The 14,600-nt window shown below is 37.8% G+C and overlaps 1 protein-coding gene and 1 non-coding gene across 4 annotated transcripts; one reads left to right on the forward strand and one right to left on the reverse strand.

Annotated features, from left to right (window-relative positions):
• Window positions 1-702: 702 nt before the first annotated feature.
• Window positions 703-7,419, forward strand: hal (histidine ammonia-lyase). Of its 3 annotated transcripts, none has more exons than XM_044192878.1 (20): window positions 718-1,083; window positions 1,234-1,294; window positions 1,566-1,593; window positions 1,672-1,746; window positions 1,836-1,908; window positions 2,024-2,090; window positions 2,200-2,237; window positions 2,369-2,494; window positions 2,628-2,767; window positions 2,945-2,992; window positions 3,157-3,304; window positions 3,414-3,509; window positions 3,856-3,914; window positions 4,138-4,218; window positions 4,362-4,427; window positions 4,518-4,683; window positions 4,934-5,068; window positions 6,332-6,440; window positions 6,561-6,630; window positions 6,769-7,419. In XM_044192878.1, the coding sequence occupies exons 1-20, from the start codon at window positions 813-815 to the stop codon at window positions 6,898-6,900; spliced, it is 1,989 nt and encodes a 662-aa protein (XP_044048813.1). In that variant the 5' UTR covers window positions 718-812; the 3' UTR covers window positions 6,901-7,419. The 3 variants fall into 3 exon arrangements, with proteins under 3 accessions (XP_044048815.1, XP_044048813.1, XP_044048814.1); XM_044192879.1 differs by having other exon boundaries at window positions 726-1,059; XM_044192880.1 differs by lacking the exons at window positions 6,332-6,440; window positions 6,561-6,630 and having other exon boundaries at window positions 703-1,083.
• Window positions 7,420-9,380: 1,961 nt separating this feature from the next.
• On the reverse strand, window positions 9,381-9,467 carry trnay-gua. The gene is given in 2 exon segments: window positions 9,381-9,416; window positions 9,431-9,467. It is a non-coding gene; the product is annotated as a tRNA-Tyr (tRNA).
• Window positions 9,468-14,600: the final 5,133 nt, after the last annotated feature.

Here is a 14,600-nt window from a genome sequence, read left to right on the forward strand (position 1 = left end):
TGCCTTAGTGTATGGACACATGTTTAATAATTGTTACCTGGATTAGCTAAATTGTTTTTACAATTTACATTTTTTTGCGAGCACTTTTGGAAGAATAAATAAACTTACGTTGAAGAATTGAATGTGTTTATATCCAGTTAAATTAAATCAATTTCTCTTAGACTTTGATGATGCACTTAATCTTTACAGAAAAAATCCAATGTAATCGCATCATAAGATTAAGTTGTTGCACCCCTACCACCTAACAGCATGTCGAATCAACAAACTGAGTTGAAAATGTTCATAATATTGTGGCCACCTCCTATAACATTTACATACACAGCAAGTGAAGGCATCAGTAGTGGGAAACATGTTCTCTCTCCTTTCCTTGTCAATTAATTTGTGATTAGATTTGTATTAAGTCCTTTTGAATTACAAAGTTCACTTGATTGGGTTGTTGGTAGTAAAAATAAGAATTGCTTCGGTTGTTACACTTTAAGTAAAATATAAGATACCTGTCAACTAGTATAAAAAAAAAGTCAGCCTTCAAAGTGTACAGCCGACTTCACTCCTTCAAACACCGGAACACTTCCATGGTTTTCTTAGCCACAGGTGCGTTTCTGTGGTTAAATCACGTGAACGCGTCCGGGTCAATGTGTACAGACATCTGTGTGACCGGCCTGTGGAGGTCAGTGGTCCCCAGGGGTGGGTCACCGGCGAGGCGTGGCTTCCGAGCGGTGCGTCTGATTGGCGGCTGAACTTTAGGTGGCTGAAGGTGGTACCTTGGAGAGCGGCGAGCAGCGCTCACTACACCAGAGTCCCGCTGAAGCGCCATGCCTCGTTTTACTATCCACATCCGAGATGAGTGGCTGGCAGTGCCCTGCCGGGATACCACCAACACCATCCGGTGGCTCGGACATGAAGCTCTTAAACGTTACACGAAGAACAAACCAGACAACGGCGGCATCACGGCTGTAAAGGACGCTCGTTTTGTTGTGCGCAGGTGCCAGGGCTCGGGTTTGTTGGACGCAGATGACACCATCGAGGATGTACTGGTAGATAATGACTTCGTCGAGCTTGGTAATGACCATATGGATTTGAAATGTATGCATCACATTTGGGGGACAATGTTAATGTTTTACCATTAGCTGTGCGTAATTGTGCATGGTTAGTTATGTACCGACCATACGAAACATTAAAAGTAATTACACTAGCTACATGTGTTCAATGCGTATTATCATCCTGTACTTACAGCTATTGAAGGCGACACCATGTCTCCTGACTTTATTCCGTGTGAGCCTGGAGTTTCTCATCTGTATCCTTACACCTGTTAAGTACTTGTGTCATATTAATAATAGGTACTTGGGTATTGTAGTTGGCACTTAATACTATTTATTAAATCCGTTTAATTTTGTTCATGCTATTACATTGTTTTCAATTGTGGGTAACACTGACTTTTGAAAGGGTAAAATATATCTGAGTCACATATTTAATAACATAGCATTTCTGTAATATACTGTAAAATACAGTATTGGGCAACATTGTATTTTGCTGAATATTATCCTTAATTAAACTATGTGAAATAGTACAGCAGCATACAGAGAACCTGGAGAAGTAAGTGTTGACCAATTCTCTGTTAAAATTTAAAACATATTATACTGACTACTGTTTAACACGGGTCTCCCTGTGCAGTATATTTCCTTGGATGGCAACAGCCTGACATCGACAGATCTGGTCAACTTAGGAAGGGGACTCTACAAGATAAAGGTAATGATCAACAAATTGTATTTGTTGTCATGGTTGATCTGTGGTAATCTTTGACTTAATGTAATCATTGCCTTTACCAACATTTTCAGCTGACTCTGGAGGCAGAAAGTAAAGTTGTGCAATCCAGAGAGCTTTTGGACACCATTGTCAAAGAAAACAAAGGTTAAGATGCATTTAAGAATAAAGACCTTTAATGTTAACCAGTAAAATTACAATATTTCAAAAATCAATGATCCCATTTATTCAGTTATCTGAAACTCTCCCTCTGTTCCTCCAGTTGTCTATGGAATCACAACAGGTTTTGGCAAATTTGCTCGAACAGTCATTCCTGTCAGCAAGCTCAAGTAAAGACAATATTTTACTATCTGTTTTCTTTGTCAACGTCATATCTTCTGTTGGAGAATGAGCAGTTTTTATGTGCTGATTGATGGCCATGCACTTCTTGTTTCACAGGGAGCTGCAGGAGAACTTGGTGCGGTCACACTCAGCAGGTAATAAAACTCACTTTAAAATCTAGACTAGCTATATTTTAAAATTTCAAGATATTCAGTGCCCCTGACAAAGTGTCTTAGGTTCTGCCGTATTTATATCAGCATTATCAATGTTATGCTATGGTGTGTAGGTGTGGGAAACCCGCTAAGTCCAGAAAGGACCCGCATGCTGCTCGCTCTGAGGATCAATGTTCTGGCCAAAGGGCACAGCGGAATTTCTCTGGAAACCCTTCATGCCATGATCCAAGCCTTCAACGGTAACCCACCAGCCTCACTTTACCTTAGCTGATCTGGGATATCAACTTCACTCCACTGCTGATAACTTACTTTAGGGATCAGTAGGAAGCTGACTGTCATAATCTTCATCTCTAACTCACTCTGCCCCTGCAGCTTCCTGCCTCTCCTTTGTCCCAGAGAAGGGAACAGTGGGTGCTAGTGGAGACCTGGCACCCCTTTCTCACCTGGCTCTGGGGCTGATGGGAGAGGGTAGAATGTGGTCTCCCAAGAGCGGATGGGCAGATGCCAAATATGTAAGTATTTTCATAATGACTTTTCCATGGTTGTACAACAATGACTTGCTTAATGCTGCAGGAAACGTGCCTTTTGCTTGTAGGAGCGAAAGGTTGCAAGGTCCAATAGGACAACGTGTTTGCTTTTTGATGACCCTTGACCTTTTACATGTTTTTTCTCCTTTCATCTCTGACCAGGTCCTGGAGGCCCATGGACTGAAGCCAATATCACTAAAGCCTAAAGAGGTAATGTTTAAAGCTAACCATGGTCTCTCATATTTGATTTGCCTGCACTAAAGAACCTGACCCGGGGTTCACTGGGAACGCATTTTGCTTTCTCAGGTACAGAATTTAGAATAATAAGAGTAGTGTTTGCATTTAGTGCACACTGCATGGCATTTTCTTTACAGGGTCTTGCTCTGATCAACGGGACCCAGATGATCACCTCTCTGGGGGCGGAGGCCGTGGAGCGAGCCCAGGCCATTGCTCGACAGGCAGACATCATTGCTGCTCTGACCCTGGAGGTGCTAAAGGGAACCACCAAGGCCTTTGACAGTGGTGAGCAGCACGAGTGGTGGTGAACAAAATCACAAAACTAGAAATGTTTACCTCTAATTTCAAGATTCTGTTCTGAATCTGTTTCTCATTTTCTGGTCTCCCCCTGCAGACATCCATTCGCTGCGTCCCCACCCAGGACAGATAGAGGTGGCCCAACGCTTCCGCTCACTGCTGGACTCTGACCACCATCCATCACAAATTGCAGGTCAGAGGATAGACCCAGATTCTAAAACAGACAAACACAACATTATATAATAATCACCCATAGTTACATTTGGGCAGCACTGTAGCCAGGTTTCCTCCCACCCAAAACACATACATCTATAAGGAATATTTCTACCACTACCCTTGATCAAGGCACTGGTTTCAGAGCTGGAGCACTACACTGCGGCTGCCCACAGCTCATAAATAGTCAGAATGGGTCAAATGCAGAGGGTGTATATCCTCAGGGGGATTAATAAAGTATAGCTTTTGGTAATATTATGCCTGCATTGCACCCTTAAACATGTAGAACTTAATGTGTGTCATCTGGTGTTGGTATGTTTTTCCAGAGAGCCATCGGTTCTGTGACAGAGTCCAGGATGCCTACACCATGCGATGCTGTCCTCAGGTAACCTCAAGTCAAGTCTATTTATATAACCCAAAATCACAAGTTTCTCCTTCAGGACTTTACAATCGGTACACCCTCAATCCTTACACTCTCAATTTGGAAAAGGAAAAACTCTGTGTTGGATTCTCTTGTGATAGATCCCATAGGAGTGATTTTTGGAATTGTAGTAGGACTGTGCTTAAGTACAGTTGTTTCTGAGCATACCCTTTGTTTCTGTATGCAGGTTCATGGAGTCTGCAATGACACAATACAATTTGTCCAGAACATCATCAATACAGAAATCAACAGTGCCACTGACAATCCTGTATCCTTCCCTGGTATAAAGATGAGAACATGAATCTAGACTTTTGCACTCTGCACTCAAAATTGTAAATTCTAGGTTGTGCTACAAATTATATACCGGTTTTATTGGAAATCTTGACTTATTTTTCTTAACGGCTGTTCAAGATGGTATTTGCGGAAAGAGGTGAGACTATTTCAGGTGGGAATTTCCATGGTGAATACCCAGCTAAGGTTTGTGTGTTTGTGACACATAAAACATCTTTTTGGTATTTGTTGTAGATTTTGTTCTCCGCTCTATCATTGCCCTTTCCTTTCCCTTAGGCTCTGGACTTTTTAGCCATTGCAGTCCATGAGCTGGCCTCTATCAGTGAGAGGAGGATCGAAAGGCTGTGTAACCCCTCTTTGAGTGAGCTGCCTGCCTTCCTCGTAAACGAGGGAGGACTCAACTCAGGCTTCATGATTGCTCATTGCACTGCTGCTGCCTTGGGTTAGTGTGCAAAAAAAGAAGTTATATATCTATTATATTTATGTTAAATAAAATAGATTTTTTTGTTGGTAGAATTAAATAGGTTTACATATTGAATAATGAATTTCAGATAGAATTTTTTTTAACAAAAATATATATATGGTGTAAAGTTGAACAGCATTTTATCATTATATTATTTGTATTTATGTCCCTTTTTACTCAATGTTTTATCTTGAACCTTAACTCTAATCTCCATTTCTGTACTGTCTAGTTTCAGAGAATAAAGTTTTGTGTCATCCATCTTCTGTGGACTCATTGTCCACCAGTGCTGCCACAGAGGACCATGTGTCCATGGGAGGCTGGGCTGCTAGGAAGGCCCTGAGGGTCGTGGAGCATGTGGAGCAAGGTAAGGCTTTTTTTTTTTTTTTTTTTTTTTAAATCCAGGCATGACTGGATTATTGCTACTATTAATATAACAAAATAACTCCTATTACAGTAATTGTGAGGTGAAAGTATGGGCATCAAAATGCTAAACACAGTGATGCAGTGATTACATTAACAAAATACAATTTAATCAACAATGGTTTTCTAATGTAGGTACTGTAAGACTTCATGGAAATTCTTTACACTGGCATCAAATTAGCCAATCAGTCAAAAGGCCAAAATGATTGAAACACTGAATGAAAAATTACTTGCAATGACTAGCAATGACAGAATGGCAGTTACACAAGATGCTACATAGTTCAGTTGTATAAAGTTACATGGTCATTAGCACCAGCTGTTTAAAAAGAATATCTGATAACCACCTAATTTTAAGTAAGCTTCGAAAGCAACAAGAAGCAACGTCCAGTTCCTGGTGCCTCTGCTACAAAAAAGTGCAAAGGTAACAGTGTTGAAAATCATGCCTGTGTACACCAACTGTGGATAAAACTGCATCGGCAAACATTTGCATGGTTGTGCATCAAAGCTCATTGAATGGATGAAGTGGTTAACCATAAAACTACAGGTTAAAATAATATGCACCTAAATCAGTGCCTCTCTAGCTAAATTTCTTTTCTCTTCATGTTTTTTGTAGAAAAAAAATATAACAAGAAAAGATACAATAAGATACATTAGTAGTTGCAATATGTGTTGGAATAGACTAAAAAACTCAAATAATAAAACTGCTGTAAGGAGTATAGAGGGCTTTCAACTGGTTTCTGACTATTAAAAAGGGTTGTGAATCTTTAATGGTATTGGAGCAGTACTGTGAGTTTTACTGAGTCCTTTTTTTTTTTTTTAAATATATGAAGATTATAATGGATCGACACATGTTGCAAAACTAATTCAAAGATTGGATTAAGTGAAGCATCTTCAACAGGCTCCATAATCTCTACATCCTCGGACCTTTAAAGAACCAGAGGCTTTTCACTTTAAGGAACACATAGTTCCAAACATTTCTACCTAATATTTGGTCCAGTCCCTCAAATTGTATAATCCATTCTAATGTGTCCAGTATGCAGTGCTGAGTACAGCACTGTAACCTTACTGCAAACACATTTTAATTTTGTGACTGAAACAATTACCATTAAAATGAGTACAAACCAAAATAAGACATTTTTTTAAAATAGTATCCTTTAGCAAATGAACTCAAAAAGTGCCAAATCCAATTGATGTTTTCTGTGATCAGTTCTTGCTATAGAGCTGTTGGCAGCCTGTCAAGGTATTGAGTTCCTCCGCCCACTTCGTACCACCACTCCATTGGAGAAGGTCTATGAACTTGTGCGCAGTGTGGTCAAGTAAGTCAAACAGATGTGGCCAAGGTACACAACTTTCAGTCTACTGAAATGATGTGAAGGATAGTTAATATTTATCCACTCTTCCACTTGTGACTCTCTCAACTATTCTGCCATTAACAGACCATGGATTAAAGACAGATTCATGTCACCAGACATTGAAGCTGTTCACCGTCTTCTACTTGACCAGAAGGCAAGTGCCAAATATTATGAAGGAAGCAAAGTTAACTATTACTGTGGCTGTAAAATGTGTCCAATTTATATGTACATATAAGCTCCACAGGGATGGAAATAGTGATTTTTAAGTGATATGTTTGTATTTTCTACTCAGGTGTGGAATGTGGCCAAACCTTATATTGACAAGTATCAGACAGAGTACATCCCCGAGTCCCGTCCTGTCTCTCCTACTGCCTTCTCTCTGGAGTCTCCGGCATCCCCGAGGAAGCGTGTTCGTCTTGAATGAAAGCATGTCCAGTTTTAGTTATTTTGCAATAACTAAAATTCAAAAACATTTATTGAGACTTTTGTGGATTTGAATGAAAACCAACCAAAATATTTGATTGAAGATTGCAGATTGATTTGAAGATGCAATGTTGTTTTGACCCTTGTAGACTAAATTAAAACTTTGATTTCTGATGTTTTTAATCCTTGAAGTTATCCTGGTAACTTAAGAACTGGGTTTACTATATTTCTCTAGTAATTATTGGGAGTTAACTTGCGCATAGCCTGCCCTACACCACTGTGCTCTAGAGTTGTATTTATCTGAACTTTTGTAGTCCCTTTAAAATGTTAATTTAGTTTTTATTACCACATGACTACCTCAGCCATTGTACCATTTTCATATCAAATATTTTTAATGATGTAGCACAAACATTACTATGATTAAATGTTGTTTTTTTTGTGTAATTATATTTGAAATCTTAAATGATTGTCATCTACACATTCCCAACAGACAATACAACAATAAAAGTTTTTAAAGCTGCATTCTTTAATAGTTTGCATGATTATGTAAGCCCTGCTTCCTGCTCAGTATTTCTTTTAATATGTTTCTACATTTATAGCATGTTTGTGGTTGACAGAAATTACTGAACGTATTTCTGGTTTGTTTTTCCAGTATGTTTATCATTATTATGATTACTTTCAGTAGTAGCAGTGGTAGATGTATTGATAGTAGTATTAGTAATAGTAGTTGCAATAGCAGTAGTGATATGATCTCCTACTATCACTGTTGTGTCATTAGGGTGTTATTAGGTCATTAGGTAATATTACCACAGGAAATCTATGTGACATAAAATCACCACTCTCTTTACATAACAGAACTCCTATTAATATAAGAATCAAAAGCACAGCAAGTAATTTTATATATCTTTATCTAAGGTAAGCAAGCAGCAGGTTTATCTAACTGTCCTGAAGCTCCTGGTGTCTGGCTGAAAGGGAACAGAAGTGCCTCAACATTTTGATTTAAGAAATTAGGTTAAGTTTATGACTATAAATCATAACACCATTTACTCTGTAAATTATACAGAGTATACATTATAAAGTATTGTGCAGTGTGTCATTATAAGTAGGGCTGCAACTAACAATTATTTTAATCTGCTGATAAATTTGTCAATGAATTGTTTTGTCTATAAAGTGTCAGTGATCACTGAAACAAATGACCATTATAATTTACCAGAGCCCTAGGTAGTGTTTTATGGGACAATCTGATTAAAACTCAAACATATTCAGTTTACCATCATATATGACAATGAAAAGAATCAAATCTTCACATTTGAGACACCAGAACCAACAACTTTTTGGCATTATTACTTGTAAAAATGACAGAAACGACTGATCCACTGTCAAAATAGCTGATCGATTAATCAGCTGATCGTTTCAGCTGTAATGATCTGTGATGTAAAGGTAACATAAAATATACATTCATATATGGATTAACAGCCCATCAAAGTTGCCCCTTTTGTTTAGAAACAGATGAACAAACCATCAGAATAACTCTAATAATGAATATCAGCCTGTGGTCACAAGGCCTTCCTCTAGTTTTATTAGGAGCACATTCATTTACTTAAAGCTATTTAATTGTCTTTTAGTAAATTACATACACAGTGAGGAATGTGTTCAGTCACACATTTACACAGCACCTACCTGTCCAGGCTGACAAGCCACTCTGCCATCTTGAGGTGCTGTGACAAAAAAACCTGAGGAATACAGTGGTATGTCACAGACCTGCAAAGGCAGCTTTGGTCAACAAATTCAAAGGTTACACAAACAATTCATGACAGATATTAGCACAAGGGGCAGAAGTCTGTTGTGCACAGAAATAGTTAAACCTTACAATAAAGACTTTGTCATTATGTGCTTAACCTAACAGATTTTTTTCACAAATGACCACAGGTTCATGTTGACTTTACAAACACTTGTCATTGAATGAAAGATCTTTTTCTATATAAACCACAAACATATACACAAATAGGCTAACGTACAGTATTTCCTGATTTAACAGAGAGGATTCTCTGTTACAGGTTAACACCAGAGCAAAAACATTGCCAACATAATTTCCTATCTTAGGCCCATGTCAGAAGTGTTTGAGCAAACATTTATGTAATAATCTAAATGTTCTTAGATGGCATACCAACCATGCGATTGTTTCCAAATATCCATCTCTAATCAATACAAACCAACAATCGCATAGAAAGTCGTAGATGTTTGGAGGCAGACTTTACAAACTGCATAATGATGGAAACGACTTTTTAGTTATGACGTTTAACAAATGATTAACATACATAGCTAGCAGGGCAAGAAGCAAAAGCAGCTAACAAAGTACTAACGCTAAGGAATAACGAATATGTTAATACAAGCGTTGTCAATTAGATGGCACTATAGAGCTGGCGTTATAGTAAAAGGGTTTACGGTCAAAGTAAAAAACAAAAACAAAAAAAACATGTCTCCTTCGAGCCGGATTCGAACCAGCGACCTAAGGATATCAGCTAATGCCTCTACAGTCCTCCGCTCTACCAACTGAGCTATCGAAGGGACGCTGTATAATGGTTTCACACTACCGTATTCAAAGCTCTAAGTCCTAACGTTATTATTCTTGTCAAATAATTTCGGTCCCGAATCTGATAACGTTAGCCCCTTAACGTAGCCAACAGCTAAAACGAAAGTGCAGCCGCACGCTAGCTACTGTCAATTACCTAACGTTCGCTAATTAGCTAACTAACTGTTGCTGTCATTCATTAGCTTTCAGTGAAAATAAAGTTAACACTACGTCGACTGAAATTGTCCTGGAAGAAATAAACGGGTCCCATGTTGCTAAGGTTTCAAGCAAAAGCCTTAAAATTAGAGTTAATCTAAAAAGCGTTGTGAAAAACGGATTCAGCTGACGTTAGTTCCTGTAGTTAACGTTAAAGCTAGCTACCTGTTAGCTAAGTTACCTGTAGTTCCTATTATGGTAAAAACTACGCACGACAAAGACAGACCGAAAAAAGTTGTTTTAAGATATATTAATTTATAAAATATTTTGCTAAACGGCACACCCGTGACCCATCCTAATTTTAACAAAGTAACAAATTCCCAAAAACTACTAAATTATCAACATAAAACATAACTTTACCTGTGGCTCTGCCCGCCTATACAAACTCAAACAGGTGCGATAGCTCTCGGGGTGATTAAAATAAGGTGTATCAATGTCACTAAACCTGTTGCACTAACTAACCAAACTCTCCACTGGAGAAGTTGGGGATTAAGGGACTTGTTCAAGAGCACCTCAGTTGTAATCAAGGATGGGTTGCTCTGTGCCTTTCCCCAGCCATTGTATTCCTGCTGGTCCGGGGATCGATCCTGAAACCTTCTAATCACACTGATGTATTGACAGCTACTGTTTAGTTTTTTTTGCTCGGCCATAATTAAAGGCAGCAGTTTCTGTCAACAGAGGTTCAACAGACACAAACAGCAGTAAGGTCTGCAGCCTGGGTCAGATGAATGAAGCTTTATGCAAGTTTGCAGCTATATGGATGGAGTTGTGTGTGTGTGTGTGTGTGTGTGTGTGTGTGTATTTGTGGTAATGTGCATTGTGTGCTGGTTTCACGGTATGTTTGTAAAGAATGTGGGATGTAATAATATGGGCTACTGCTCAGTCCTCAGGCAGTGGCTGATGCCCATGTTATTCTGCAGCTAACACAAGAGAAGAGGTAGCCTAAGTAAAAACTCCATGTCTGAGGCCAGAACAAAGTAATACCATATGAGACTCTGTGTCACTGGTTATCATCTTGCATTGATCATTTGGGAGTTACTGTAACTGAAATCAATAAAAATAACTGTAATCAATCAGTCCAGGATTTTTTAAAAAGCAGTGATAACAGAAGTAAGTTTCCAGGACACAAATTTAGCCATCAAGCATCAGTTAAACACCTTGAAGACATTTGAATAGTGGTAAAGGCAGTGAATAACCGGCAGTTTAGTTGCTCTTATCATCACTGCCATCTCTTACAGTGCCCTAAACAACAGGACATTTTTGCAGAGGGTTTATCTTTGTAGAGCAGAAAACACTTTGTTGTTGTCTCTGCATTGCTGACAGCTGCTGTGGTCAAGATATTATTGATGGTTAGCTGTGCAGTAAACATGCGTTGTTTTTTCAGTTATCAACAGTGGGTTAAAGTGATCTATGAGTAAAATACATATCAGGATAGCTGCATTTTACTCTAAATAGGATTTAACAATATAACCGCACTGATAACTAAAATTTACTGGGAACATCTTAAGTTGCCAGTTAATATCTTAGGTTACAGTAAACTCCTTTGATGAGACAGGAGAAGAAGATCTGTTTCCCCATGAGGATTTGACAGATGAAAAGCAGGTAAATATGTGCACATGGAAGGAAAATACAGATGTTTTAGTTTGAGACTGTGAAGATTTAGCATTTACATTTTACAGAATTACTTAATGCAGTACAAAGGTATGTGGTGTTTTCCAGTCTAGGCTGTGTAAAGATGCATATTTACCTATAAACGGTTCATACATGAGAACAAAACACATGGGGACGTTTCTGGAATAAAGGTTTGCTGTAATATCACAATTTTTTGGGATGAGCATTGAGGAGCTTGAGGATGACTTATATTTCTTTAATTTGTCTAAAATCCCAACAATTTATATTTATGAATACTGTCATTTCTGTACACTAAATTATTACATTGTTCCTTATTAGAGTCATTTCAAAAATCTAATTCACTCTTCTTTCAAACTAAATCCAATTTTAACCACTAGGTGGCAATATTCCCTCATTTTAAGAAAAGAAAAATGTTCCCTTAATTTAACAAGCCTACTACTGTATATGCTAAGAGATATAATTTCTTTCTTGTGAAAATTCAATTTTTTAAACAAACACAACAAATAAAACCCAACCCTCATTTTAACTATTCATAAATAACATACTATTACCACTGTGGTGAAATCTAACCATGTGAATGAAGATGTTGTTAATGCAAAGAAGTGCACTTCATTTTAAATATATAGTATGTGCTCTGCTTCAGGACCTTGTCTGGGGTTTGAGTATCAGGACATTAGGGGTTTACCAGCTGATTGCATGTAATGAGGATTTTTCAGATGTTGTATCACAATCCTCTTAAGTTTTTGTCACATTGACAGATCCGCCTCCATAGCCTGCCAGTAATGTTATCACTGTCAGTTTGGTCATAATTCTCTGAATTCATAAACTGAAACAAACTGTAATTACACACATTGTGACATGCCAGCGCCAAGAGAGGTAAAGTACAATCTGAGAAGATTTTTGTATCAGTGATGGAAAAACACCAGAGTTTTCTGACAGCACATCCCACAGCTGCACAAAACTGCAATGGTCAGGTCTATCTAAATACAAATTTAAGCTACAGTGCTTATACTTTACTTGTGTATTTCTATTTTATGTTACTTTTGACTTCTACTCCACAATATTTCAGAGGTAATTATTGTACTTTTTACTCTAGGACATTTATTTGAGAGCTGAAGTTGCTTATATACAAAACACAGCATCATTTTATAAAATATGATACATTGTTACAGATTAAACTAACCCATCAGTATATAAAATAGTTGAAATTAGCCCCACATCAACTCACAGCTACATTAAAATGTTGCTTACACGTTCATTTATCAATGATGGTAATTAATAATATAATACATACAATAATATAACACTCCGAAAAGGACTACTGTGTATTATGAGTACTTTTACTTTTGATAATTTATATTTTCCTGATAACACTATCAAGTATTTGTGTATTTTACTTGTAGCAGCTAATATTTTTACATGTTGGTGTTGCTACTTTTACCTTGGTAAAGGATCTGAGTACTTCTTCCACCACTGGGAAATGGTTATTAAGACATAAACCGAAAATGAATGAGTCTGTTGAGCAGAAAAGTAACGACAATAACTGCATTCATTGAGGTTTATTAAAGGCTCAGAATGATAAATAGGCCTTGCTGTCAGGCTGCTCTCTGTACATCTCCGCTCATGCAAAATGAAGATATATTCATCTTGTCTTGACCTGTCAGACAGGACACGGTAATGTGTTACATGTGTAGCTTCTCCTACCTACAGTACATTAAACAACATGAGGACAGACATGGAGCCTAAAGACATTCCTCTCATAACACAGGCAGGCTTGAATCCCCAGATCTTCTCCAACTCTTGAGATTATCATCCTCTCTAGCCCTCAACTGACAATCCATGGGGAGCTACTTAACCTCCCCTCCCCAACCCCTACCTCACCCGTTTGAAGGTGGGACTTCAAGAGATGTTGCCATCAATCGTAACTACTAATATACATCTTTACAACACAAACGTTATAGTTATCCTCAATCTAGCATTAACTTTCAAATGCTTTATGGCTTTTTGCACTATCTTCTTCATTAAAGTGTGTTTAAAAGCAGTAAATACTACAATTATATGTCACAGCAGATGCAATTTTATATAAGTAACGGAGCTATTTTCTCTGAGCATAGTTTTAGCAGAAGGCATCCTCATGATTAACAACTACCAGAAGTCTTCAATCTGCTTTCCAAGATAACCATGTCCGTCACATCGTCATGGGCCTTGGCTTTTTGAAAGAGGTACGCCCTCAGTGTTTTTCTATGCACCATATCCAATGGAAAACAGCTTCTTTGGAGATCAAACAGCTCATAACACTGACATTGTGCCAACCACATCTCTGTGTCCCATTTCCATACTGCATGCCAATAATATAAAGTATTCACTAAGTAGTAATCTTTATAGTGCACTGTAATTTACTGTGCACTTTTGTACTGACAGGAAAAGACAGAACCATGTGTTCGCCAATGAATGTCAACTGAGCTGTTACTGTGGAGCACTACGACCAATTTCACATTTAAAAATATCACAAATAGCAAGTAAAAATTTCTTTTCCTGAACATATTTCTGTATTTTACTGTTTTAGGCTGTGAGAAGAGCTTCCACTTTAGGAATACAATACAAGACAATACGACTTTATTGTCCACAATAGTGGATTTGACTACATCTTCACAGAACACAATAATTAGACTTTAACAAAATAAATTACAATGAAATGTAAAGCTACATACAATTGTTACTGATGTAAAACATGGGGGTGCTCCCTCCACCAATACTATGAGCGATGATAGCAAGCAAATACAAAAAAAAAAGAAAAAGAAAAAACCCACCAAAAACTACAATTTCATGTTTAGAATATCAACTGCATTTCGAATTAAAGATGAAATGAATGAACCTGCATTTGGTTATTTTCCAGAGTTATTGTTCTAGTCAACCCTTTATAATATTCACAATTGGTATATATTATACAACAGGGTTACAGTGAAGACAGTCACTTAACATAGGCCCCTTCCTCTATAACATAATCTAAACATGATCTGTAATATTAGTCATTTCCGCCTGTTTGGCTGCTGGTCTGCCTTTTGAGCTATCACCTGTCAGATACACAAAAGAAGATCTCACACCTCTGGTTTGTCCAATGTTAAAAATGTGTCACCATTTGCTTTCCCGCTGTTAATGATATTGTATGTTTTTTTTCTGCTTTTATTCATGCCATGTGGCAGATGACATGACACAGGTACACTTCAGCCCTCTATGGGTTTTCCGTTCCCCTCCCATAACACTAAAAACTGGGAGACATT

The sequence above is a fragment of the Siniperca chuatsi genome, linkage group LG4 (genome assembly GCF_020085105.1).
Source record: "Siniperca chuatsi isolate FFG_IHB_CAS linkage group LG4, ASM2008510v1, whole genome shotgun sequence".
NCBI classification, from domain to species: Eukaryota; Metazoa; Chordata; class Actinopteri; order Centrarchiformes; family Sinipercidae; genus Siniperca; species Siniperca chuatsi.

Bases quoted from the DNA above. Each gene is read 5' to 3' on its own strand.
- hal (XM_044192878.1), top strand. From the start codon at position 813: ATGCCTCGTTTTACTATCCACATCCGAGATGAGTGGCTGGCAGTGCCC. The intron at 1,084-1,233 runs GTATGCATCACA...CTGTACTTACAG, and splicing joins TGACCATATGGATTTGAAAT to CTATTGAAGGCGACACCATG. The intron at 5,069-6,331 runs GTAAGGCTTTTT...TTCTGTGATCAG, and splicing joins CGTGGAGCATGTGGAGCAAG to TTCTTGCTATAGAGCTGTTG.